Source organism: Pleurodeles waltl, chromosome 10 (genome assembly GCF_031143425.1).
Source record: "Pleurodeles waltl isolate 20211129_DDA chromosome 10, aPleWal1.hap1.20221129, whole genome shotgun sequence".
Taxonomy (NCBI): domain Eukaryota; kingdom Metazoa; phylum Chordata; class Amphibia; order Caudata; family Salamandridae; genus Pleurodeles; species Pleurodeles waltl.
Window position 1 is genome coordinate 917,714,052 of NC_090449.1, and position 25,949 is coordinate 917,740,000.

Sequence of the window (25,949 nt, forward strand, 5' to 3'; positions counted from 1 at the left end):
AACGACCGCCATGGCAAAGCATCGGCAGAACAAGGCAACGACCGCCATGGCAAAGCATCCTCTGAACAAGGCAACGATCGCCATGGCAAAGCACAGCTGAACAGGGCAAAGACTGCCATGGCAAAGCACTGCTGAACAGGGCAACGACCGCCATGGCAAAGCACCGCTGAACAGGGCAACGACCGCCATGACAAAGCACCGCTGAACAGGGCAACAACCGCCATGGCAAAGCATCCGCACAACAGGGCAATGACCGCCATGGCAAAGCACCGCTGAACAGGGCCACCACCACCATGGCAAAGCACCACTGAACAGGGCAACGACCGCCATGGCAAAGCACCGCTTAACAGGGCAACGACCGCCATGGCAAAGCATCCGCAGAACAGGGCAACGACCGCCATGGCAAAGCACAGCTGAACAGGGCAAAGACCGCCATGGCAAAGCATCCCTGAACAGGGCAAAGACCGCCATGGTGAAGACCGCTGAACAGGGCAAGCACCGGGTAGGAATGAATAGACCGCCACATCAGGCATCGTTATCCCATGTGCAGCTGGGACAGTGACAGGACAGGTACTTTCACGGGGAGACTCATCCAGTCTGGGCACCAGTCCCCCTCCAGAACCAGTGGAGACCTGCATCTACTTGAGAGACTGTGGCTTTGCACTCCCCAGGATAGCACGGTGGGCACCCCACCCACTGTAGAGACTTGAAAGACTGTGGCTTTGCACTCTCCAGGATGGCACAGTGGGCAAGCCACCCACTGTAGAGACTTGAGAGACTGTGGCTTTGCACTCCCCAGGATGGCACGGTGGGCACCCCACCCACTGTAGAGACTTGAAAGACTGTGGCTTGGCACTCCCCAGGATGGCACAGTGGGCAAGCCACCCACTGTAGAGACTTGAGAGACTGTGGCTTTGCACTCCCCAGGATGGCATGGTGGGCACCCCACCCACTGTATAGACTTGAGAGACTGTGGCTTTGCACTCCCCAGGATACATCAATGGGCATGGAGCCCCATCGTGGATCTGGCTTTGCGTTCATCCGGCTGAGGTGCCCCCCCTTCCCTTCCCCCTGAGGTGCCTGTAGTATTTCTATCTGATGCCCCGGAAGTGTTCTCTCCGATTGTAGTCAGGTATCCTTTGTGGGCCTCGCCCATGCATTTTTGGACTGTTGGTGCACGGACATTGTTATGTACATATCTGCACTACTTCTCGCAATGTATATATTTTATGACTGATTTTCATATATATCTCTGTATATTTTTGTATAACATGTATTATGCCACATTACAATGTTTGACTGAATTTCGCTTTGTCTTTTCATTCTTCCGGGGGGGTTGTGGGTTGTTACTGTGATTTTTGTGAATGCATTGGTGTGTATGTTGTATTATGCGAGGTTGGGGGTGGGGGTGGGGGTGTTTGGTGGGTGTCCCCCTAACTTTTGCCTCCCCCATGTCGTAGGTGCAGTACTCACCGTTGTCTTCGGCGCCTACGTAGATGTTGGTTGTAGAGGAGCAGAAACACAAGGGCAGGGAGTATTTGGAGTTCCGGGTCCATGGAGTCCTCGTTCCTCGTGGGATGTGTTCAGGTGAGCGTTTTCCCATTGCAAAAGCTGTTTCCGCCCGTGTTTTTATCCACAGTGAATCCGCCCCGGAAAAGGTGCCGGATTGGCGGGTTGTAATACTATGGGCGGTACATTGGGTCCGCCTGTCTGTTGGCGGTGACCGCCCACTGCTTGTCTGTACTGCCGTGGCGGGCGGTGTGTTAAAGTGGCTGTCTTTTTTGGCGGTTTCTGCCAGGGTCATAATTCCATTTTTTTATCTGTCGCACTGTTTGCGGTATTACCGCTGCTTTAACACCGTCCGCCAGGGTTGTAATGACCCCCTTTGTGCCAGGTCCAGTTGTCCCTTATTAGTAGATTAGTAGTGTTCTAGCAGCTTAGGCTGATAGAGGTAGTTATAGCAGAGCAGTTTAGGGTGAACTAGGAGACATGCAAAGCTCCTATTATATCATATAGCACTATATCATAAGAAACACAATACTCAGAGTTACTAAGAATAAAGATACTTTATTTTAGTGACAATATGCCAAAAGTATCTCAGAGGATATTATCCCTTAGGAGGTAAGTAAAATACACAAAATATACACACAAACCAAAATCAGGTAAGTAAACAGTTAGAAAAGTAGTGCAAACACTGTAGAACACAATAGAATGCAATAGGACACAATAGGCCTAGGGGCAACACAAACCATATACTCCAAAAGTGGAATGCGAACCACGAATGGACCCCAGGCCTAGTGTAGTGTGTAGAGGGTTCCTGGGAGTGTAAGAAAACACTAAGGGTGTCCAAGATACCACACCCCAAGACCCTGAAAAGTAGGAGTATGGTTACCCTACTACCCCAGAAAGACAGTAAAGTCGAGATAGGGGATTCTGCAAAGACAACAACTGACTGCAAAGCACTGAAGACGGATTACTGGACCTGAGGACCTGTAAAGGAAGGGGACCAAGTCCACGAGTCACGCAAGTGCCCAGGGGGGGCAGGAGCCCACTAAACCCCAGATGAAGGTGCAAAAGGGCTGCCTTTGGGTGGAAGAAGCTGAAGATTCTACAACAATTGAAGGCGCCAGGAGCTTCTCCTTTGGTCAGAGGATGTCCCACGGAGTGCTGGAGGATGCAGAGTTGTTTCCATGCAGAAAGACCGCAAACAAGCCTTGCTAGCTGCAAGGGTTGCAGTTAAAGAGTTTGGGTGCTGCCAGGGCCCAGGAAGGACCAGGAGGTCGCCCCTTGGAGGAGGAGACTGAGGGGCGCTCAGCAACAGAGAGAGCTCATGCAGAAGCAGGCAGCACCCGCAGAAGCACTTGAACAGGCATTCAAGAAATCTGAGCACAGCAGTTGTCTCAGCACAATAAAAGAGGGTCCCACGAAGTTGGTGTTCAACTCAGCGAGTTGAGCAATGCAGGACGGAGTGCTGGGGACCTGGGCCAGGCGGCGCACTAAGGAATCCTTGCAAGAGTGCACAGAAGCCCTAGCAGCTGCAGATCACATAGTACACAGTATTACTCTCTGGCGTGGGGAGGCAAGGACTTACCTCCACCAAATTTGGACAGAAGGACCACTGGACTGTCAGGGTCACTTGAATCGAGCTCCCGTGTTCCACAGACCATGCTCGTCAAGATGAGAGGGGACTCAGAGGACAGGTGATGCAGAAGTTTGGTGCCTGCATTGGCAGGAGGAAGATTCAGTCGACCCACAGGAGATTTCTTCTTGGCTTCCAGTGCAGGGTGAAAGCAGACAGCCCTCAGAGCATGCACCACCAGGAAACAGTCAAGAAAGTCTGCAGGATTAGGCGCTACAATGTGCTGGTAGTCTTCTTGCTACTTTTTTGCGGTTTTGCAGGCGTCCTGGAGGAGTCAGCAGTCGATCCTTGGCAGAAGTTGAAGAGAGAAGTGCAGAGGAACTCTGGTGAGCTCGTGCATTTGTTTTCTGAAGAGGAACCCACAGGAGAGACCCTAAATAGCCCTCAGAGGAGGATTGGCTACCTAACCAGGTAAGAGCCTATCAGGAGGGGTCTCTGACGTCACCTGCTGGCACTGGCCACTCAGAGGTCCCCATTCAAGATGGCAGAGGTCTGGGACACACTGGAGGAGCTTCTGGGCACCACCCCTGTGGTGGTGATGGACAGGGGAGTGGTCACTACCCTTTCCTTTGTCCAGTTTCGCACCAGAGCAGGGGCTGGGGGATCCCTGAACCGGTGTAGACTGGTTTATGCAAGAAGGGTACCATCTGTGCCCTTCAAAGCATTTCCAGAGGCTGGGGGGTCTACTCCTCCCCAGCCCTTAACACCTATTTCCAAAGGGAGAGGGTGTAACACCCTCTCTCAGAGGAAATCCTTTGTTCTGCCTTCCTGGGACTGGGCTGCCCAGACCCCAGGAGGGCAGAAACCTGTCTGAGGGTTGGCAGCAGCGGTAGCTGCAGAGAAAACCCCAGAGAGCTAGTTTGGCAGTACCCGGGGTCCATGCTGGAGCCCCGGGGATGCATGGGATTGGCACCCCAATACCAGATTTGACTTGGGGGGACAATTCCATGATCTTAGACATGTTACATGGCCATATTCGGAGTTACCATTGTGAAGCTACACATAGGTATTGACCTATATGTAGTTCACACGTGTAATGGTGTCCCCGCACTCACAAAGTCCGGGGAAATTGCCCTGAACAATGTGGGGGCACCTTGGCCAGTGACAGGGTGCCCTCACAGTTAGTAACTTTGCACCTAACCTTCACCAAGTGAGGGTTAGACATATAGGTGACTTATAAGTTACTTAAATGCAGTGTAAAATGGCTGTGAAATAACGTGGATGTTATTTTACTCAGGCTGCAGTGGCAGTCGGTTAAGAATTGTCTGAGCTCCCTATGGGTGGCAAAAGAAATGCTGCAGCCCATAGGGATCTCCTGGAACCCCAATACTCTGGGTAACTAGGTACCATATACTAGTGATTTATAAGGGTGTTCCAGTGTGCCAATCAGAATTGGTGAAAATGGTCACTAGCCTGCAGTGACAATTTTAAAAGCAGAGAGAGCATAAACACTGCGATTCTGGTTAGCAGAGTCTTAGTGATACAGTTAGGCACCACACAGGGAACACATATAGGCCACAAACTATGAGCACTGGGGTCCTGGCTAGCAGGATCCCATTGACACATATCAAACACACTGACAAAATAGGGTTTCCACTATGAGCACTGGGGCCCTGGCTAGCAGGATCCCAGTGAGACAGTAAGAACACCCTGACATATACTCACAAACAGGCCAAAAGTGGGGGTAACAAGGCTAGAAAGTGGCTACCTTCCTACTCTAGAAAGTTAACTTTGTCCTACCTGAAGCCTCTGGAATGCAATTTGCATGATCCCAACTGTAACCTGGCAGCTGAACAGCTTCCATGAGGAAGTGTGAACTTGCACCCAGAGCTGAGACATAGGACTTGGGTGTGATGAGGTATTCTGTTCCTCTGGCAAGACGGCCTTATGGACTGTTCCCAAGAAAGTAATTAATTTTAAAGAGGGACATCCTTTTTCAGGCAAGTGTCAGCTGACACCAAGCAGTGCTCTTCCTCTGCCCCCTGTCAATCAGGAAGGCATAAATCCCAGATGGAAAAGAGCTGTCCACAGAGCTGGTTTAGAGTGATTGTAGGAGAGGGGTTGTTCATATCTCTAGTTACAGCGCTGGCTTGAACACAAGGGGAAAATAGTTTCACCATCTTGGATTTAGAGAAGGAGTGCTACTGTAGAACAAATTTCAGTAGGACATTTAGGAAGTGCTACAGAAGTGGCTGGGTTGCCCTGAGAACTTTTACTGTATTGTCACTCCCAAACACAGACTGGTGCCAGGCATAAATGTGCACCATTAGTACCCTCCTCAGAACACTTCCTGGAAATATGGAAGAACAAAGTTTCTGTAGGTGACCTGAGAAAAGTCTAGAAGACTGGACATGCTCTCCCTGTTATACCCAGGGCAAAATAGTGAACGTCAAGAGGCACAGGGCAGATTTTTGCTTCAAGCTACAGGGAAGCAACAAGTAACAAGAAGGCTCTTTCTGCGTGTGCCCAGCTGATTAGCTCCAATTGGTTCTGCAAGGACGCTGCTGCAGGTCACTGCTGGAGTGAATCTTGACCACCAAGCACTCTCTCTAAGGTCCTGGACCCTTGACTAGTATCAAATTGTACTCCTCTTGAAAGCTGCAAATGTTTTGACTCCAAAGACCTCAGAAGGGCCAGGAGCAACCTGCCAAGTTGATTGGAAAATGGTCTGTTGCCAATGGATCAAAGGTACAGCTTACTCCTATTTGGAGCTCTTCTGTAGCAACAAATCTGATATAGTGGGACCTCACAGAGAAGATGTCTGGCCACATGGACTTCTCCTTGGCTACAGCCTGCAGCCTTAACCAGATGGAATCCAAGCTCTGAAAAAATGTCTAAGTCCAAAGGTAGAAATCTTCACTCCCTAACAGTATCCATTCAGCGAGGGTCCTGTTCTAGGCATGACATTAACATTTCTCCTCCTCTGAGATTTCATGCCAAAAGTCAATGGCTTTACCTAGACCTCATCCAGTGGCTATCCGGTGATGTGGAGTCCTCTTTGGCCACAGTCTGCTGCTTTGCCCTGCAATGTACTATTTGCCTTTCATTTCAGAAACTATGGGGGTCATTATGAGTCTGGAGATCCAAGGACCGTCAGACTTGCGTTGAAAGTCAGACCGCCGCATTCCAGTCGGTCCAACTGCCACATTACAGCCCTGGCGGTCAGACCGCAAGGTGACTGCCTTCACCCCCAGGGAACATGGTTCCCGACGGGCTGACGGCAGTTAGAGTTGTGTTCAGCCACGGAGTGCTGGGGTGCTATGGCATTGGCCTCAGCTAGCACCGTGTTCCACCAGTGAGCCCAGCAAGAACGCTGTAGTGCATTGTTCCAGCCGGTCAGCACGGTGGGAATATTGTAATACAATGGGGGGGTGCCACCGGCATGACAGTGGTCCAATGAGGTCCTAAGTCTAAAGGTAAAACTTCAGACCTGGTTGAACCTGATTCCTGTACCTGACCTATACTTCTTTGTTTTTGGCTTTAACTTATAGCTAGGTACAGGTCAAGTATGACCATGTGCCCACGGTTGGCTTCTAATGCTTTTTGGGGCTATTTTCATATTTAAACTTTAAAAACTCCTAACTATTTTTTCCTTTATTTGCTTTTTGTCATGTAGATGTCAATTTATTTATTAAAAAGTATTCTATTGTTCTAAATTGTACTAGAATTTTTCTTGCTTTGCATTTTGATTTCATTACTTTTTTTGGCACCTCCTACAGTGCCTCTAAGTTAAGACTGCCTGCTCTGTGCCACAGCTACCAGTATGTTGAGCTCTGGTTAATTTAGTGACTTTAAGACAAGCATGTGGAGCGCAATTTGGAGTTTTGGTTTGGTATAGTGGAGCATTTGAGAGTGGGGAAACCGGTGGGCCAGCTGCTGAGTGCCCCCGCAAGTCTGACACTGATTGCCCAGATACTGCTGAGTGGACCTGCATGAGAGGAATGAGGCTGAGGACTGGAGATGCTGCTGACAAACGACTTTGGAGTGTGGGATGAATGGACAGTTTGCGATGGCAGTTAATATCGATTAACTCCACTGACCCTGAAATTATTCGGGTGGGATCCAAGGACAATTATATGAGTGCAGCCTTGTGGCTCATGCTGCAGAGTGCGAGACGTGGTTCTCTGATTATTAATCCCTTCCCTCCCCCGCCTGACCAAATTGAGACGGCTGATTGTGATTTGTTCTTTTTGTTCTCCCCCAGGGCTTTCTGTCTTCCCCCTACTCTTCCTGCTTTCATCACTGAACGTTTATTGATGCTCTCTCCTACTAATGGGATTATGTGATTATGCACTGCTAACCTGCCATACTATTACTACTGACTACTGTTTGGCCCTGTACTGCTTGAACTGTTTTTTTTAAATGCGAATAAATAAATTTGCAAAAAAAAAAAAAAAAGAGTGACTTTAAGGGTTCACCCTGGCAAGAACTGTGGTTATCACTTGGTGTGTTGCAAAAGTGGGAATGGCATCACCTTAGAATGTTTTCCATTATGTAGGGGGTGTCCAGGAGTCACTCCCAGTCACTATCTAGTGAATCCTTTAAAAGTAGAATCTCACTCACAGTTCATCAGAACACATTTGGATCTTTGGAAGAACTCAATAGGACTAGGCCTGCTGCCCGTGACTTGTGGGGAGACCTGGAGGACTAAACCTGTCTCACATGTCCCCAGAAGTAAGAAGTGGACTTCAAGTGTCAGCTGGCTAACCTACTGTTTGGTTATGAGCTGTCACGTAGCAAATTTTTTAAAATTATTTTTATGTGCGGTATCATAATATTAAATAGAGATACAATAGAAATTACAACATACCACAGTCAGTCATTAAAATAGAAATCAAAAATTTGCACCACCATGCAGGATGTAACTGGATAAAAAAAAAGAAAACAGACACAGAAAAAAGAGAAATTCTACTATAGCAATTATAAATGGTGTGATGTTGTCAGCGAAAAACCAAATTAATCACTAAGAAGCCAAAACAAATGTCAAAACAAAAACAAGCTTTGTTCTTGAGTTAGTCACAGGGGAGATGTTTGTGGTACTAAGACCCCCTGTGTTTGTCTATTTTTTAAACAGGAAAACTAGATACAAACTGACTAGACGTCAACTAATTTAAGCACACAAAACAATATGCAGTCTGCTCATTAGCTCATTTCTTCCATTCATTGACTTATGGCTGTGCTTTCATTATAGTAGCTACTCCATTGTAACGAGGAAGGCGCTAAATAGCAACATGTTGTGCGGCACAACACCCCCCATATGTTATTTAACTGAAACAATAAAAAAATTCCAGTCTCATATAAAGGGTTTTCTCAGATTCTTCCACATAGTGTCAATGCCTTTCATCCCGCCTTCTTTTGGGTCTCCCCAGGACAATAAGGAAAGTTGACCTTCACTCCAGAGGCTAATTACTTCATCTCCAGGTGGGTTCTTTTGCATTCCATTGAAAATTCTATCAATAGCAACAACCAGAATGAACCTGACGATTGGGAACATTAGTCAGACGTTGTCAAGCCAAATCAGAATTCTGATTACTTCTCCTTGCATTCCCTATACTGCCAAATGTGATACAGATGTACAGCCTGACAAGAGTCCCCCCCAATGGATCCCAGATCTTCCACAGCCTACTTCTTCACTCGTCATTATCAAAAATCAAAGTTTTCAGAAGGCCCATATTAATGAATTCATGCCACCAAAGCATTGGATTAGGAGCCTAAGCCAATACCAATGATGGGCCAAAATTAATTGTGTCAATACAATAGCAAAAAAACAAGTTCCACCCAGATGACTAGGAATGTATGGTGAATAACCTAAAATAATTAGTTTTGGTTCCCAGATCAGACTAGTTGGAAAGAACTGACTAAGCTTCCCATAGACTGTCTGCCAATAATAAGAAATAACAGGACAGGTGGCAAAAGTATGGACAGATCAGTCTGATCTGCCAAGCATCGAAAACATTTAGCATCCTACCTACGATTCCTAATATGTAGGCAGAAATGAGTCTAGTAGAAGTAATTAATTAATTTAAACTGATGGATTTTAACCCACAAGATATTTAAAATGGTATGACGGAAAACATTTGTGCATTTTATGTCATCAGAGGTAACTTCCCCACCGAGGTGGTGGCTCCACTTATCTGTGGCATGTTGAAAAAGATCCGGCTGCTGTCGAACCTCAGCCGATAAAGTAATTTTATATGCAAGCTAATGCACTTTTTAGGTGGGCCATACCACAAGTAATCCAGAAAGCTGTTAGGGGAGCAATCAACATCCTCCATCTTCAAACGCCTAAGAATATGCCGAACCTGAAGATAGCAGAAGATCGAGAACTGGGAAGAGAAAATCTTTTCATATGAAAGAAGAGTCTCACCCTTGTAAAAATGACCCAGCGTAAGAAGCTGGGAGGCCTCCCAGTAGTCTATAAAACTCTCATGTACTTGCAGAGGAAAATAAGGGCTATAGCCTAAGTATGAGTATTTATGATAGAGAGTAATACTCAAAGCTCTCATTTTCAAATATGCCCATATGGAATGGAAGACCAGCAAAGTCTTAAACTGGGCCCCTTTGAAATATACTGTATCAATGATTCTACTGCTTGGAACAATACCCCCCAGGGGAGATATTCTGGAGACTTACAGGCTAACTTCCACGATTCGATGCCCAAAACCTTGGTGAGGTGAGCCATAAGCGCAGCTAGATAATAACTTTATAGGTCTGGTAATGAAAAACCTTCCTTCTCATGAGGCCTCAGAAGCAGTAGTATGCTGGATCTAGGCTTTTTATACTCCTGTGTAATTTTTTGCCAGGAAGTCTTAACCTGAAAAAAAGGCTTTGGATAAGTAAAGAAATATGCAAAGAAAAGATATAAGCATCAGTGCATTATAACATTTTAATATGATTGCCCCTTTCAATTAACCCAATATATCATCCCTTCCATTTATTAAATATCTCGATCATTCTTGTGAAAAGTTGTCCAAAATTGGACTCAGTTACCTCTTCCATCTTCAGAGAAATTTCTACCCCTAAGTATGTAGCCAAAAGGGCCCAGACTTATCTTAAACCAAAAGAGCTTTATTTGTTGAGACCCTTGTCTTATCAAGGTTAATAGTTTATACCCTGATATAGCCCCTAATTTGCTTGCTATAGTTATGACTGCTGATAAAGAGACCACGGTGGTTGAGGTCAAGATATTAAGATTGTCTGCATATGCTAGATGTTTGAGCTCCAGTTGGTGGTCCTGTAATGGAAGAATATCCCCAGCTCTCTTAAGGGCTTGAATGTAGGGTTCAATTTAAAGCACATAAAGCTGGGGTGACAACGGGCACCTCTGGCTTTTACACCGGCCGATCAGAATAGAGTCTGTTGCCCTTCCCAAACTGAGAACTCTAACAGTAAGGCTCTGATATAGTTGCTGAAACCGAGTGATAAACCGCGGGCCAAATCCTGATTTCTTCATGTTGCCGAAAGGAATGGCCAAGAAAGCTGGTCGAAAACCTTTTCTGCTTCCAACATTATAATTCTGACCGGGTTTCCCTGTCATGAACCTGCCTCAAGAGCATATAAGTACTATGTTAACATGAGCGGAAGTGTTTCGTCCTAGAAGAAACCCAATTCTGGATCTCATCCACCAAATTGGATATCACCATAGATAATCTGTCAGCAAAGATCTGAGTGTAAATCTTAGAAACGGCATTGATCAGTGATATGGGGGGTAAGAACCACACAGCAAAGGACCTTTCCTTTTGTTGGGGACAATAAAAAGACTCAGGGACCTAGCCAAAAGGCTCAAAAGAATTAAAGAGATGATATAAGACAGGCACCAACACACGTGAAAGTCTGGCGTAGAGCTCCAAAGAAATTTGACCGGGCCACAAGCTTTTGCCCATGGTAAATGGACAATCACAACCTCAATTGCGAAAGGCTAATTGGGCCTTCCAACCTAGGCCATTGTGAGTCAAACAACTTCTGGTGATGATACGCCCTAAGAAACTGATCGATGAGTTTGACGGAGGGGACTGCCTCCTCACTACAGAGCTTCTGATAAAAGCTAAGAAACACCTTGTACATAAGTTAATGGTCAGTCACCTGCTTGTCCTTATTGTTCATAATTGTATGAATAGTACTAGCATTCGCCTTTTCCCTGTCCCTGAAAGAAAGAGTTAGGCCCATTTCTTTGCTGTTTTCAAAGGTAGTTGTTGCTTAGCCTGCACCATCTTCATCGTTTTATCAAGTAATTATTCCCAGAGGGAAGTTTGAGCAATTGAAAATTGCTCTGCCAAAGAAACAAAAGATACCCTATGTTGAACAATTGCTCTATGTACCAGGAGTTGTTCATGATAAGGAAGGTAAGATTGTATACTTGCTTCGGTCATATACATCTGTTTCTGGTGGTATAAGTAGTATTTTAGAGTATGGCCTCTGCAGAAAGCTTTACAGGTGTACCAAACCAAGAGAATGGAAGTTGAGCCAAGGTTCTGCTCTAGAAAAATCCTTACCTCCCTGTCCATAGAGTGAGTGAACACTTCATCAACAAAGAGCTTCCTATCAAAGGTCCATAAACGGGACTTAGGAGTTAACAGAGAATTAAAGAAAGAGAGAGAGTGATTTATGGTGAGAGATCACCCTTGTATTCAGGCAAATACTAAGATGTGATAGGAGAGATTGGCAGGCAAGGGGCATGTCTATCTGGGAAAATGAATTGTAGGGAGTCGAATAATAGGTGAACCCGAGTTCCCCCGTCAAGAGTATTGCCAGACATTAACAAGAGCATTGGAATCCCTAACTTGGTGCAGAGCAACCCTAGAGCATTTTTTCCTGCAAAGATAATACCACTGGAGGCAGTAATTCTTCTCCACAGATAAGAGGAGTCAAATCTTGGATGAAGAGTGACATTGAAGTCACCACAAAGTAACATAGGTTCCAGCCACCGATGCAGCATTGACAGAAGACTGTTAAAAACAACACAGTAATTAATAGTAGGACCATAGTGTATACATTCCATAAGCCAAAAGTGGTCCCTGGTAACGACAGAAATGATCTATTGATCACATGAATAGAAACAATGACCTGCAAGAGCCTAACTCCTATCTCAAGGCAGAAGAGCAATCCCTCTCTGGGCAATGTGTAGCAAGCAGTGATCAAGCTATGATAACCCAGATCATCCAGAAGAGGTATCTGGGTATAAGAAAGGTGGGTCTCCTGCAGACAGACTAAATATGGACACAAATATGTGATTATGGGGCAACTTCATGCCATTTATGGGCCACTAAAGGATATGTAGGTGCTGGTCGTGACTACCCACTGAACTAGCTATTGTCAAATTCAACGCACATCCAGCATACCCTGCATAAAAATGAAAACTTATAATCTGACTTTGGGACAAGAAGCAACTGAACCTGGACTGGAACCTGTTGGTGTCCATCTAATGGAGTGACTTCTGACCCCTGAGTGCTGTCACTGAGGTCATGGAAACCTTTCAAGAGACCTAGAGGAACTGCTCCAGAAAGCCTAAAAAAAGATGGGACATTTTTGAACTTCAAACACCTCTGAGGTATCAGTAGTACTTTGCAGCAAAGATGTTTAACTACAACTTCCAGACTTACCCCACTGGAGGATATTTAGCTTAAAAAAAGATTGTGTCTGAAAGGAGAAACTTAACTGGATGAAAGTGAAAAAAGTATCTGTCTGATGACAGGTCTTTGGTGGCTGCAAAATTAGAAGTTTACTGTTTGGCTATATTCCTACTAAGACCAATGGTTTCAGTGGAACGTCATTGAGTGGGTATCTGACTTTGAGAGGAGTTTTCTGGATACAGCCTGCTACCTTGCAACCACTGGAGAATTTCAACTTCCATAATAAAGAATAAGTCAAAAGGTAAGGTCTTTCACCTGGAAAAACTAGTTGTGGCATCTGAACTCCGCTCTATTGTGGATAGCCTGAACTCCCATCAAGGTCCCAGCCAACCACGAATAATTACTTCTGATTGGTGCTTTACTTTTCCTCGTGTTCTTCACCGTAAAATGTCTAAAAATCATAATAGCTGTTCCTCTTATTGGATTTTAGCCATTTTGGTGTCACTTTTCATGTGGAATATTTAGCAATCTTTAATAATTGGTTGCAGGTCTTCCATTGTGTTGTAGTTTGATTTTCTGATTATTTTGGTACTGCTAAATACTTTGCAGTCACCAAGGGAGAGACAGAAGAAAATTGTTCAAGTATGTATTGCTAGCAAAATGCATATATCACAAAAAGTACTGGGGTGACAAATTGTGTAATTACTTTAATGCACTATTAATAGTCACCTCAACCACAACTTAATGTGGTATGCTTCATCATTGAGGACTCTCCCATATCAGAGTAAGACAATACTACTCTGGTGTGCTCAACAATATAGGGAGTGCTTGACATGTTTTGAATCAGGATAATAAGAGAAGTCCAGATGTAAATTAAAAATATGTAAGGGTAAACCCAAAAGGTTTTTATATGTGTGGGTACGTTTGATAAAATTAAAATGGTGAAGGTGGGCATGTGGGAAAAAACAATAATTAACCTAATTAAATGCCACAGTTTCAAAGAGTACCAAGGGCCACATAGGTCAGCAGCCTTTTTCAGGACATGGACTCTCCCTCTCTAACTACTCCATTCATGTCATAGCTCTCATATCTTTCTATGGTAGTTCTTTCCTGATACATATATGTGGCAGTAAAATACAATAACTGCTTCTCTATGCAGGTGAAGGAGAGGCTCTCCAATTGTCATTTGAAGAAGGCTACATGAAACAATGCACAGAAATCAAAGGTCATCACTGATTATGTGTATCCCACAATGACTTGTGTCAAGGCATACTAACCCCACTCATGAAAACTGAAAATCAGCAGACATGCATACTTTCTGTATAAAAACTGGGAGATAAAATGGAGAAACACATGCAGGTCTTGATACATATTCATTCCTTGTTCCTTATGTATGTCTACTCTTGAGCCTCATGGAATGGATAGTAGGGCACCTCCTTTGTAGTCACAAACTGAGAATATAAAAAAGTGTGTTTTTCTTAAAATAATAGTGTCTGTGGGTCATTCCTAAAGGAAGTGGGGGAACACTTTGCACTTTATGATGAAGTAATCAGAGGACATGATCTTTGTTATAATCAGGTCAGCAGCAGTAACCAAAAAGTGGGCAAGAACTGGCATTTGTTATGTTACACCACATTGTTCCATGAACATTTGCTCAGACATAAGCTTAAAGTTATCCATAAAATATTAATCTTCACGATGAAATATAAGACAGGTAATCGCTTTGTTTTTTCCAGGGATGTTACACATAAAGACACAGCACTTATAGAGGCACCCAAAACAATCTTTAAAATAAAGATCATGTTATCAAGAAAGAGAGGTGTGACTCCAAGAGGAAGACATGTTTATTTCTTGCCATGTGGTTAAAGGATTTTTTCTTTCTTTCTTAATCTATAGTGTAGTCATTGTGTTTCATTAGATAATCCCACTCCAACAATTTGCTGATGAGTAATCCCGTTTCTCAGTGCAATTTCTTCTCAATCGTAGGACTTGCCCTACTGGAATGTTGTCACATAGGGATTTTGGGTGGAAGCTGTCATAGCATAACAGGTTGTATGGTCCATGGGTTTCTCACTTAGAATAGAATGCTTCACATTTCTGAGCACTCTCAACAGCTTTAATCATCAGATCTTAAAAGCAGATATCCTTTCTACTCGTAGTCATGTTGAACTCGAGAAACATAACTGACCTGTTCCTCCACTCCAACTCCAGGGATTGTTCTTCATTCCCTGTCCAGATTATAAAAATATCATCAATGTAGTGTTTCCACAGAGTGATACAAATATGTGTTTTATCAAAGTTGTTCATAGATAAACTACCCACACTGGGGGTAAAGGTACTGCCCATTGAAGAACCATGGGCTTGTAAGAAAAAATCTTTTCATCTCAGAAAAAAATCAGGGCATTACATAGAAAACTACTTGTACCTTTACAGTTTTGTCATAAATAGGGTCCTCAGTCTCAACATTGGTATTACTACAGCTTCAGGGATATAATCAAAGGAGTGAATTGCTGATGTAACAAGTATGACTCAACGTTGAAATATCTCTGTTTATGAAACTGTGAAAAAATCTGGGCAAAATGTAGAAGTATACCTGTACTTTTAAAATTTTGTGATGAATAGGGGCCTCAGTCTCACCATTGGTACTGCAATAGCATCACGGATATAATCAAATGATTGAATTGCTTAAGTAGCAGCTATGACTCTAAATTGAATTATCTCTCTTTCTGAAGCTGCTCTGTGCACTACTAAAGATAAAAGTTGTTAGATAACAACGGTGAAATATGTAAGCAGTGTATATTATGAGAGAATGTGATTTTTTTTCTTAAATGCATCCTCAGATTTCAGAATGTATGTTCAATTTCATGCCTAAGTTAAAGTTACATAATGATCTAACCAAATAGTGACATATCATATATTACAGTGCTAAACTGTTATCTCTTTAAATGTAAACTTCATTTTTACACAGTAAAATGAACCAAAGAACAATGCAATGAACCGGAAAAAACTTATTTGAAACTCAAGATATAAATAATTGGTTTAAAATTCTTTTTACACATACGCTTATAAAGTAATTATATCTCTCTATCGAAAAATATATGGATATAGATATTTACCTTAGAAACATATGTGGAAAAAGGATATATATATATATATATATATATATATATATATATATATTCACTTAAATAAAGAAAAACAAAGATTACAGGGACGTTATAGTTAGGTTCACATTTTACTCACACAATACCATAGACATTCAGCAGTTATAGTTATGGTTATCTCAAGTAACAATAACTCATGCCCTGAGGTAGCTATAACGTGACCCTTGTTATGCACTGCTATTTACCTCACATACTACATCAATCATAATATCTTCTATGACATCATTGATAACATCACTGAAACATTTGCAGTAAAATTATTGATGAGAGATCTGTGCGTAGTGGGGTTGCTAGTTGCAGCTACCCTGGGGCAAGGCACATCTGAAAAAAGCACCATGTTGATCCTGAACAACTGCAGTATTCAATGATTGATACTATTGCAAAAAAGCTCTAGGGGTGGGAATAGAGAGAAAGTGCTACACAGGTTGGAAGCACAATATATACTAAAGCTTGAATCATTGGAATCAAGAAGTTTGAATGTAGATACGGAGTTGCACGTGCTTATTTGAGATTGTGTTTCTGCTCTCTCTCTTGTTTTGTCCATACTAGGAATTTTTAAGTGTCTTTGATTCTCGTTTGTCTTTATTTTCAGTTACTACAGTACCAGGAACACAATCTAGAATAGGGTAGTTTAAAAAGACTGTCCGTCGTGGATTCCCATCAAGTATATTTTTGATGTTTGAGTTTATGAGAAATAGGTAAATGAAATTTAGTTTTTGAATGAAGGAATTGCAGCTGTTTTACATAAGCCCACAGGGGTGGAATTGGTATGATGACATGAGTATTATTCGTCTTTTTTCTTAATCTCTATCACCTGGAGATGGTGAGTGGAACTGACAAATTGGTTCATAATTATGAAGGCAATATGAGATGTAATATTGTATACATATTTAAGGATTTCAAAGCTGCTGATTTTGATTTCAGTTTTTGATAACCTTTTGTGCTGATTGTCCTCAGATAATGTAGTATTGAACTCTACTTTGTAAAAACAGTTTTATTGTAGTATACTTTTTGATGTGTAATTTCCATGACATAATAAGATAGCTGCCACATTTCCAGTACCTCTATGTAGCTAATAATGGTCCATTGTTTGTGTTTATGATTAAGTGCTTACACACATTTAAAAGTGATGGAAAATATGGCACTAGGAACCATGATCAAGGTCCTGTGTGGACTGAAACGTGTTGGTTGAAATCAGCAAAAAGAAAAGAAATTACAGAGCACACATGCTCTGAGTGCTACTGTTTTCTTGACAAAGTGACGCTCGGGTGAGTAATTAGGTGTGTTAAATGGAGCACCAGCATCTGTTAGGGGCACACCATCACAGCCAGCTTTTGAAATTCATAGATAGATAGATAGATAGATAGATAGATGTAGTTATAGACAGATGGATTTTCAAATTAATAACTGCCCAATAAAAAGTAGATACTATGTAGTAACCACATCTGGTTACTTTGCTGCCAACAAATTTAGAAGAATGACATGAATAATGCACTGTGCTGTGACCTTCCAACAATATTTACCTTCTGAAGAATTTGTAGTACCACTATCTCCCTTCACAAAAATGTCAATCATCTGACCAAAGATAACAATCATAAGTGGCAGTCCAAGACCATTGACAATCGCGCAGATTATGCCTGCAGTCATCAAGAAGATATCAATGCGATCAGCAAAACTGAGCTAGAAAGAAAATAAATGAAAATACAAATTGTTAAAGAAATATTATTTCTCTCTGATTAAAAGTTAGAATTATACAAATGTGCACCCTTCTATATTTCTGACTAGGTATACCGTTTTGACAGACACTGGGCCTGATTGAAGGTGAGAAGTTACAGCATAAAAACAGCTGTCATGTTCTCCCATGTTGGGGGAATAGCCTTCCCAGTAGAAAAGCTCCAGCTGCCAACAGATTTGGAAACTGGTGGTCAGCAGTGGAGGAGGCACTGAACATGGAAGAAGACAATCACCTGATTCAGGATTGATGATCTGCCATTATTTATGGTAGTTCCTCTTCTGTTACAGTCTGCCTTGTTAACCATGGTGGTCTGTAACAGAACTGCATGAAGGTGTCCCCAACATGTAGGGGCAACAAACTTCCCTGTATGTTATGAATACTTCTAATGAAAAAAACTGAAAAAGTAATCACAACTTGGAGGTGCATTTTGAGTACACATGTTAGTAACAGCAAGTAATCCATTCTGAATGGGCATTGTAGAATTTCTAAAATGATTCCTGTTACTGTGATTAACAACAAAGCAGCAGGGGGTGTACATTTGTTAAAAAAGATAGGGATGGGGATCTTAAATGTGGTAGACCATCTACTGCTGGTGTGGTAGCAGTCTATCCCACACCAAAGAGGTAGCATGCCTCCCAACTGTAAATGTACTCTAAGGACCCAATTTAAGGTTTGGAGCATGGTACACCATTCAGCAGGGTGGTGAAGGATATCCCCCACCACCCTGATGGACTAGCATTAGTCAAATTTAGAGACGACCACTGTCCCAGCCGTCATCTCTGTACACTGAAAGGATCCATAATCACTGCAGTTCCTTTCAACGTACAAGATGTTCGGTGGACAGCTACCATTGGTTTTGACAGCTGTTCATCAAACTATTCACATATGTTTGTTTTTCAGAAATAAACTCTGAAAGTGGGAGCATGTTTCTTAAAAACAAAATAAATGACCCCCACTCCCAAAAACACTTTGAGAGTTTTCTCCCAGAGTACAGAGTTCATTATTGTTTTTTCTGTCCTTCACCGCTATGTTTTTCCTGGAGTTGACAAACAGAAAAAATACATTATTTTATCCTATATAAGGCAGATGGTGTAATGTAATTCCTCTGATGGACACTACTCAGTCAGGGCAAGGTTCTGTTAAAGGAGCCAACAAGGGCTTGGTTGACTTGAACCTTATTTTCTACCCATGTCTAAATGAGGGGGGTGGACCCACATTTGGGGGACATGGTTATTCAATGCATTTTAGATGGTGTGCCCTGGCTACCAAACTGTAAAACAGGCTTGAAGTCTTTAATTAACTCACCATCTCTAGTAATCCAACCATTTTTGCCGTAGGCTCTTCAAACTTGTCATTTTCATCTCTAGAAATTAAATGAAAGAAAATTAAAATATTTGTCTTTGTGATTTCTTTGTGATTCAATAGTTTACTACATGTGAGTAGTTAAAAGATATGCATACCGCTTTTTTCTTTTCTTTGGTTTTTCCCATTTTGATTTATTTTCATCATCTTGGAAGGGTGGCTTTTCATACCCTTTCATCGGGAATTCTGCTGTGAATAGGAAAACATACTAAAATCACTTTGTAAAGTCTCACTCCCTTCTTTTCAAATGGGGTTGTATTAAAATAAGGATGATTTCTGCTAGAATCATCTTCATACTCAGAGAAGCAACTAATGTGAATGCTCTATTCAACTGCACTTTACTAGTTTCACTTTTAAACAATTCATTTTCTCAAGTGCAAAGTAACCAAAGAATTATTTGAAGTGAAAGATTAATCCTATGAAGACAAGAACATAATCTCCTTATAATTCCCACTAGTGCCAAACTTAATAAGTACATTACTTTATTGTTGGAACACAACTCTGAGTGAGTGTGAGGAGTTGTGTGTGAATATAGCTATAGTTATATATTATTTCTCACTGAAAAAACTAATGGTGAGAGTATGGTTGGCATCGATATACACCATAAAGCATACTTGTTGGAAAATGGGTTATTGGTAAGGGCAGGTAGGTACCTACACCTAGCAACAAGCCACTAACCTCCACCTAGGTACAGTTAGGTCTCAGTAAATTAATCCCAGCTCAACCCTTGGTAGCTTGGCAACGAGCGTCAAGGCTTAATTTAGGAGACAGTGTGTAAAGCATTCAAATATCACAAAACAGTAATTAAATAAAACACAGGAAACAGTTTAAAAATCCAAAACCAATTTATAAAAATAGTTTATATTTTTATCTTTAAAACGACACAAAAACGAATAAAATCGGTTCAGGGGAACTGGAGATATGAATTTTTAAAGTATTATTATTTTTCTAGCGCTTAGAAACAAAAAGCGCTAATCGGGTCATCTGGTTGCACCTCGACCGGGGCAAAGTCAAAGTTTCAGGCCGACCGCGATGGAGCCCTGCTCGGCTACAAGTCGCGGGAGGCCTCGGTTAAAAAGTTACCTTCTGACTTAGTCTTTATTTTGAAGTTTTTCTTCACCGGGACGAACCTGCCAGTTGAATCCGACCTCCTGGAGCCCTTGTCCGGATACGCGATGTCGGTTTCCTCGGTGGTGATTTTTACCTTCGGACTTAGTCGTTTTTTCGAGATGAAAATCCTTCGACCGGGGTAAACCTGGATCTTGATTCGACGTCCGTGGAGCCCTTCTCGGATACAATGGCTGGGAGGTCCCGGTCAACTTTTTACCTTCGGACTTAGGCCCTCATTACGAGCCTGGCGGTCTGTGACCGCCAGGCTCGCGGTTGGCGGGAGCACCGCCGACAGCCTGGCGGTGCCCCTTAGGGCATTCTGACCGCGGCGCTTTGGCCGCGGTCAGTGCAGGAAAACCGGCGGTCTCCCGCCGGTTTTCCGCTGCCCGTCAGAATCCTCCAAGGCGGCGCAGCATGCTGCGCCGCCTTGGGGATTCTGACACCCCCTACCGCCATCCTGTTCCTGGCGGTTCGCCCGCCAGGAACAGGATGGCGGTAGGGGGTGTCGCGGGGCCCCTGGGGGCCCCTGCAGTGCCCATGCCAATGGCATGGGCACTGCAGGGGCCCCCGTAAGAGGGCCCCGCTTGTATTTCACTGTCTGCATAGCAGACAGTGAAATACGCGACGGGTGCAGTAGCACCCGTCGCACCTTCCCACTCCGCCGGCTCGATTCCGAGCCGGCGTCCTCGTGGGAAGGTTGTTTCCCGCTGGGCTGGCGGGCGGCCTTAAGGCGGCCGCCCGCCTGCCCAGCGGGAAACTCAGAATGCCGGCCGCGGTCTTCAGACCGCGGTGCGGTATTCCAGCGGCGCAACTTTGGCGGGCGGCCTCCGCCGCCCGTCAAAGTTGTAATGAGGGCCTTAGTCTCTTTTTTGGATGTTTTTCTTTACCGGGACGAATCACGAAGTCAGGCCAGGTCGCGGTTGAGGCAAGCCGGCTAGAATTTCCGCGGCGGGTCGGTCCCTCTCTGGAGCTTTTTTCCAAAAATTCTCAAATCTTTTCCAAACTTCTGGGGCTTCTCCCAGATGTTCATTTAAGGTTCTTTTGGGGTCCACAGCTCACCCCAAGGGTCCAGAAGTTCTGTGATGGTCCTTGGGGGGTGCGGACTTCAACTCCCAGAATGCACCTGGCGCAAACTCCTTTTTGGCCACTGGACAGTGGTCAGCTGGTCGCTTTCTTCAGGAGTTGGTGCAGGGGACTCTGGTTAGCAATTTTTCACCTGTAGCAAACAGGGAGTCCCTCCTTGAACCAGTTGAAGCCAGGCAAAGTCCTTCTTGTGGTGAAGCCCAAGTGTGCAGCTGGTGCAGTCCTTCTGAGTGCAGGTTCCAGGTGCAGGCCAGGGGTCCAGCAGGGCAGTCCTTCTTCTCCTTAAGTTCTTTCTTCTTGAAATTTGGTGGGGATCTGAGGTGTGGGTGCAGGTCTGCCAGTTTTATCCTTGCTCCTGGGTGAAAAGCAGGGGGGCCCTGGTTCTCCAATCAGGGACAGGGTCGTCCCCCTGTGATGACCACTTCCTGGGAAGTGTGGCAAAAATCCATCCCAGAAGGCAACAGTCTCTAAAAATCCAACATGGATGAATCTGATTTTTGGAGGTTACATCTGGCTGAGCCCACCCACTGGTGTGGCTAAAAATCATAAACACACCCCTCTCCTGCCCTCTCCTAATCTAATCAAGGGGGCACCTAATTGTCTGGGGTTGCAGGATGTGGGGGTGTTGCTGGGTGCTCCAGATGTCCTTCTCTGCCTTTGAAGACCAGTTTGGCAGCCCTCCCCCTTCCTGCCTCACCATCTGCTGAGGGGAGATTCTCTCCCCCAAGCACATTCCTTTGTGTGAAGCCAGGCCACTTCACACCTCATCAAGGCAGCCTGGCAGAAGCTGCTGCAGGCTGGCCAATCAGAGCACAGCAGCAAAAACAATGCAGAGCTGAAATTGGCAACTTTTTAGGTAAAGTCTAAACTTTTTACCTGAACAAGTTATATTAAATCCAACAACTGGAAGTTGTGGGATTTATTACAACAATTAATTTGATACCAAATTCTTGGTATGTAACATTTAAGGAGACTTTAAAATTTAAAATAAAGTCTGCCCATTCTAGCCTATGAAGGCCATTTACTTCAATGAGGGAAAAACGAATTTGGCTGTTTTTACCTCACCAGGGCTTATAAATCCATTTTTATAAAGTCCCTGCTTATAGTTACATGGCACCCAGCCCTAGGGGCACATAGGGCACACCTTAGGGGTGACTTATATGTAAAAATAAGGTAGTTTAAGACTTTGGAAGTACCTTTAATTCCAAAGTTGAATTTGCATATAACTTTAATTTAAAAGCAGCCAGCAAGGCAGGCTTGCTTTTAAAATGACACTGGGCACCTCAGCAGTGCACCTAGGTGTGCACCACCTATGCTGTGGTCCCTAAACCTACATGCCCTACCATATACTAGGGACTTATAGGTAGGTTAACTTAGCCAATTATAATTAGCCTAATTTGCATATCCATTTTACACAGAGCACAGGCCCTGGGACTGGTTAGCAGTACCCAGGGCACCATCAAAGTCAGGAAAACATCAGCAAAAAGAGGAAAATGGGGGCAAAAAGTTATGGGGCCTCTGCAATCAGCCCTGTTTTCTCACACAACCCCCCCCCAGCCCACACGCCCCGAGACTCAGCCCAACCCTGGGAGAGTCTTCCTGGCTTGTTAGGCGAGGAAGACAGTGAAGAAAACTGGCTGTCCCTTTGCAGGGCCTACTCTGCCTTATATCCTACTGTCAGGGTCACTCCCTATGGGTAGTGAAGCCATCCCAACAGTAAAAGGACCCAACTCAAACTGAAACTTTCGTCTAGGGGGGTCTTCCTCCTTTCTCTCTGCCAACTTGGGTAGTGAGGTGCCCACCTCCCCTACTCCAAACTTTGCTAGGGCAACACCTAGCTTACCCAAAGAGGTCACCCAACACTCAAGCAACCCCACCATGACCAATAGGGTCAGGGGGCCTACTTTGCTATTGGCCCTGGGGTCTGCCTCCCAGGCCAAGTACATTGCTGCCAGGAAGGCTAGCACCCAGCAGAGGCTACTGACAGCTGTCAGTACCCAGAACCACACCCTAAGCTCTCCACTGACAGGTGGCTGAGCTGCTTTAGGGGCATCTTTGGGGACCTGGCACCCCTCTTGCTGTCTAGAGTGGGGGGCTACCACCTCCTGTGGCAGACACCCTCCTTCCACTCTCCCTTCTGTCAATATAGGGGCAACACCTTGCATCTGGACAGCTGCCTGACTACTCAGGACTTCCTTGGGGTCAGGTGATGCCTCACCAGTGCCAACTCTGGGCTTCCCCCCTACTGAGGCAGAAGGCCCTTGGCTCCCTGGAACTCTCTTTAAGAGTGGCCTACCCTTCCTTTTCTTCTTTCCTTTTCTTGGGGACCCCTGTCTCCTAACTGTAGGGACTGACTCCCCAGGACTTTGGCTTGGGGGGCGCCCTGGGCGACCACCCCATCTGTGACCAGACTCACCTCTGGGAGGTCATTGCCCAGGATACAATCTAGGGGAAGGTCAGCACTGACTACCACCCTAATCCAGTCAAGGATACCCTCCCTCTCTAGGGGCACTATGGCTACAGGTTTGGAGGTGACCTCCCCTGTGGCTATCCTGACTTTCTTTGTCTTTCCTGGGACATACATGACTGGGGTCACTAACCGGTCACTCACTATAGTGTGACTGGCACAGGTGTCTCTCAGGCCAGTGGTAGGGATCCCATTCACTTGAATGTGGTGGAAGTGCCTACTCCCACCCTCAGGGATCACCAGCTTACCATCTGGTCCTGTATCCCAGCTCAATGCTAGGAGGACTTCATCATCTGAGGAATCCTCCTCTATGGCTACACTGGACAGCCCAGTGCTAACCACCTTCTTTGGACAGGCTGCATCTCCTCTGAAGTGACCTGTCTGCTGACAGTCAAAGCAAGCCCTACTGTCCAAGAGCTTTTTTAACCCTGGGTCTAACTGTCTCTGCTGGTCAGAGTGGGAGTGGAATTTACTCTCCTCCTTCTTAGGGTTCTGGGGTACAGAGGGAGTCTCTGTGGTGGGCTTACCACCTCCCTCCTTAGGTTTTTGGGGACCTGTCCCCCCCTTCTTGGAGTCTCCCCCCTGGGACTTGACAACCACCCTGGTTCTCAACCACTCATCAGCTGCCTCCCCTAGCTCTCTAGGGTTGGTCTGCTTAGAGTCCACTAGATGCTGGCGTAACCTTTCTTGGGTACAATTGGTCAAGATGTGCTCTCTCATGATCAGATTGTATAACCCCTCATAAGTATCTACTTTGTTACCAATAATCCAGCCCTCTAGTGCCTTTAGTGAAATGTCCACAAAGTCAACCCAAGACTGGGTTCTGACCTTCTGGGTGTCCCTGAACTTCATTCTATATTGCTCTGGGGTCAGACCAAACTTCTTGGCTAAGCACCTCTTCATACTAGGGTATGAATCTGCCTCCTCCCCCCTTAAGGTCAGAAGCCTATCCCTCCCTGAGTTGGGGACCAACTCCCACAAAAGGGAACCCCAGTATTGAGGTCTAACCCTTCTCATTTGGAGTGCCCTCTCAAAGGCCCCCAGCCACTTATCTATGTCATCCCCCTCTACATAAGCAGGAACCACCCCCTTGGGTAATCTGGGGCAAACTCCCCCACCCATGGACACCTCAACTTCTCTGTCGCTGCCACCATCTCTTTTCTCTTTGTTTGCCCACTTTTTCTTTTCTAGGGCCAGCTTCTCTGCTTCCAAAGCTATGTATGCTAGCTGGGCCTCCAGCTCTCTTTCTCTGATGGATGGGTTCTCTCCTCCTGAAAGGACCCCCTTCCTACCACTAGCTTTGGGTCTGCCCCTAGTGACTGTATCTACTGAGGACCGTTCTTCCTCATCCTCACTTGGGCTCAGATGCCTTCCCTCCCCTGAGAGGTTAGAGTTAGCATCCTCCCCTTTTTCTTCCTCCTCTGGAGCTTCCTCTGTGCCTAGCTCTTGGGCCTCAGCCCATGCTGTCAGGGATTTAATCAGGATTTGCTTCCTGACATCAGTGGTTGCAGGCAACCCTCTTTCAATACACAACCCCCTAAGCTGGACTACTGTCAGTGTGGGTAGGCTAGCCAGATCAAGCTCCATGGTTCCCTAGTTTTGTGTCAACAAAAACTTTTTGCAAAAATTGGAAACAAGAATTTAGCAAAATGACAAAAATTCAATAATTGAAATTAATCCAAATTAATGAAAAAAAATGTACAAAAATTTTTTTTTTGCACTAAGACAATTTAAAGGATTTTTAATTTGTTTTACTCAAAACTGTAACGTGATACTGAACACAAGTACAGGATCCCACCGCTGCCACCAAAAATGTTGGAAAATGGGTTATTGGTAAGGGCAGGTAGGTACCTACACCTAGCAACAAGCCACTAACCTCCACCTAGGTACAGTCAGGTCTCAGTAAATTAATCCCAGCTCAACCCTTGGTAGCTTGGCAACGAGCGTCAAGGCTTAACTTAGGAGACAGTGTGTAAAGCATTCAAATATCACAAAACAGTAATTAAATAAAACACAGGAAACAGTTTAAAAATCCAAAACCAATTTATAAAAATAGTTTATATTTTTATCTTTAAAATGACACAAAAATGAATAAAATCGGTTCAGGGGAACTGGAGATATGAATTTTTAAAGTATTATTATTTTTCTAGCGCTTAGAAACAAAAAGCGCCAATCGGGTCATCTGGTTGCACCTCGACCGGGGCAAAGTCAAAGTTTCAGGCCGACCGCGATGGAGCCCTGCTCGGCTACAAGTCGCGGGAGGCCCCGGTTAAAAAGTTACCTTCTGACCTAGTCTTTATTTCGAAGTTTTTCTTCACCG

The 25,949-nt window shown here is 44.4% G+C and overlaps 1 protein-coding gene across 1 annotated transcript in view; it reads right to left on the minus strand.

Annotated features, from left to right (window-relative positions):
* Positions 1-25,949, minus strand: part of LOC138262463 (uncharacterized) — a 66,782-nt gene that overhangs the window by 21,445 nt on the left and 19,388 nt on the right. Inside the window, exons 2-4 of the mRNA XM_069212359.1 lie at positions 19,068-19,158; positions 18,913-18,970; positions 17,396-17,552 (exon numbers count right to left, since the gene is read on the minus strand). Coding sequence (XP_069068460.1) covers positions 17,396-17,552; positions 18,913-18,970; positions 19,068-19,158 — 306 coding nt within the window. The remainder of the gene's footprint in view (positions 1-17,395; positions 17,553-18,912; positions 18,971-19,067; positions 19,159-25,949) is intronic.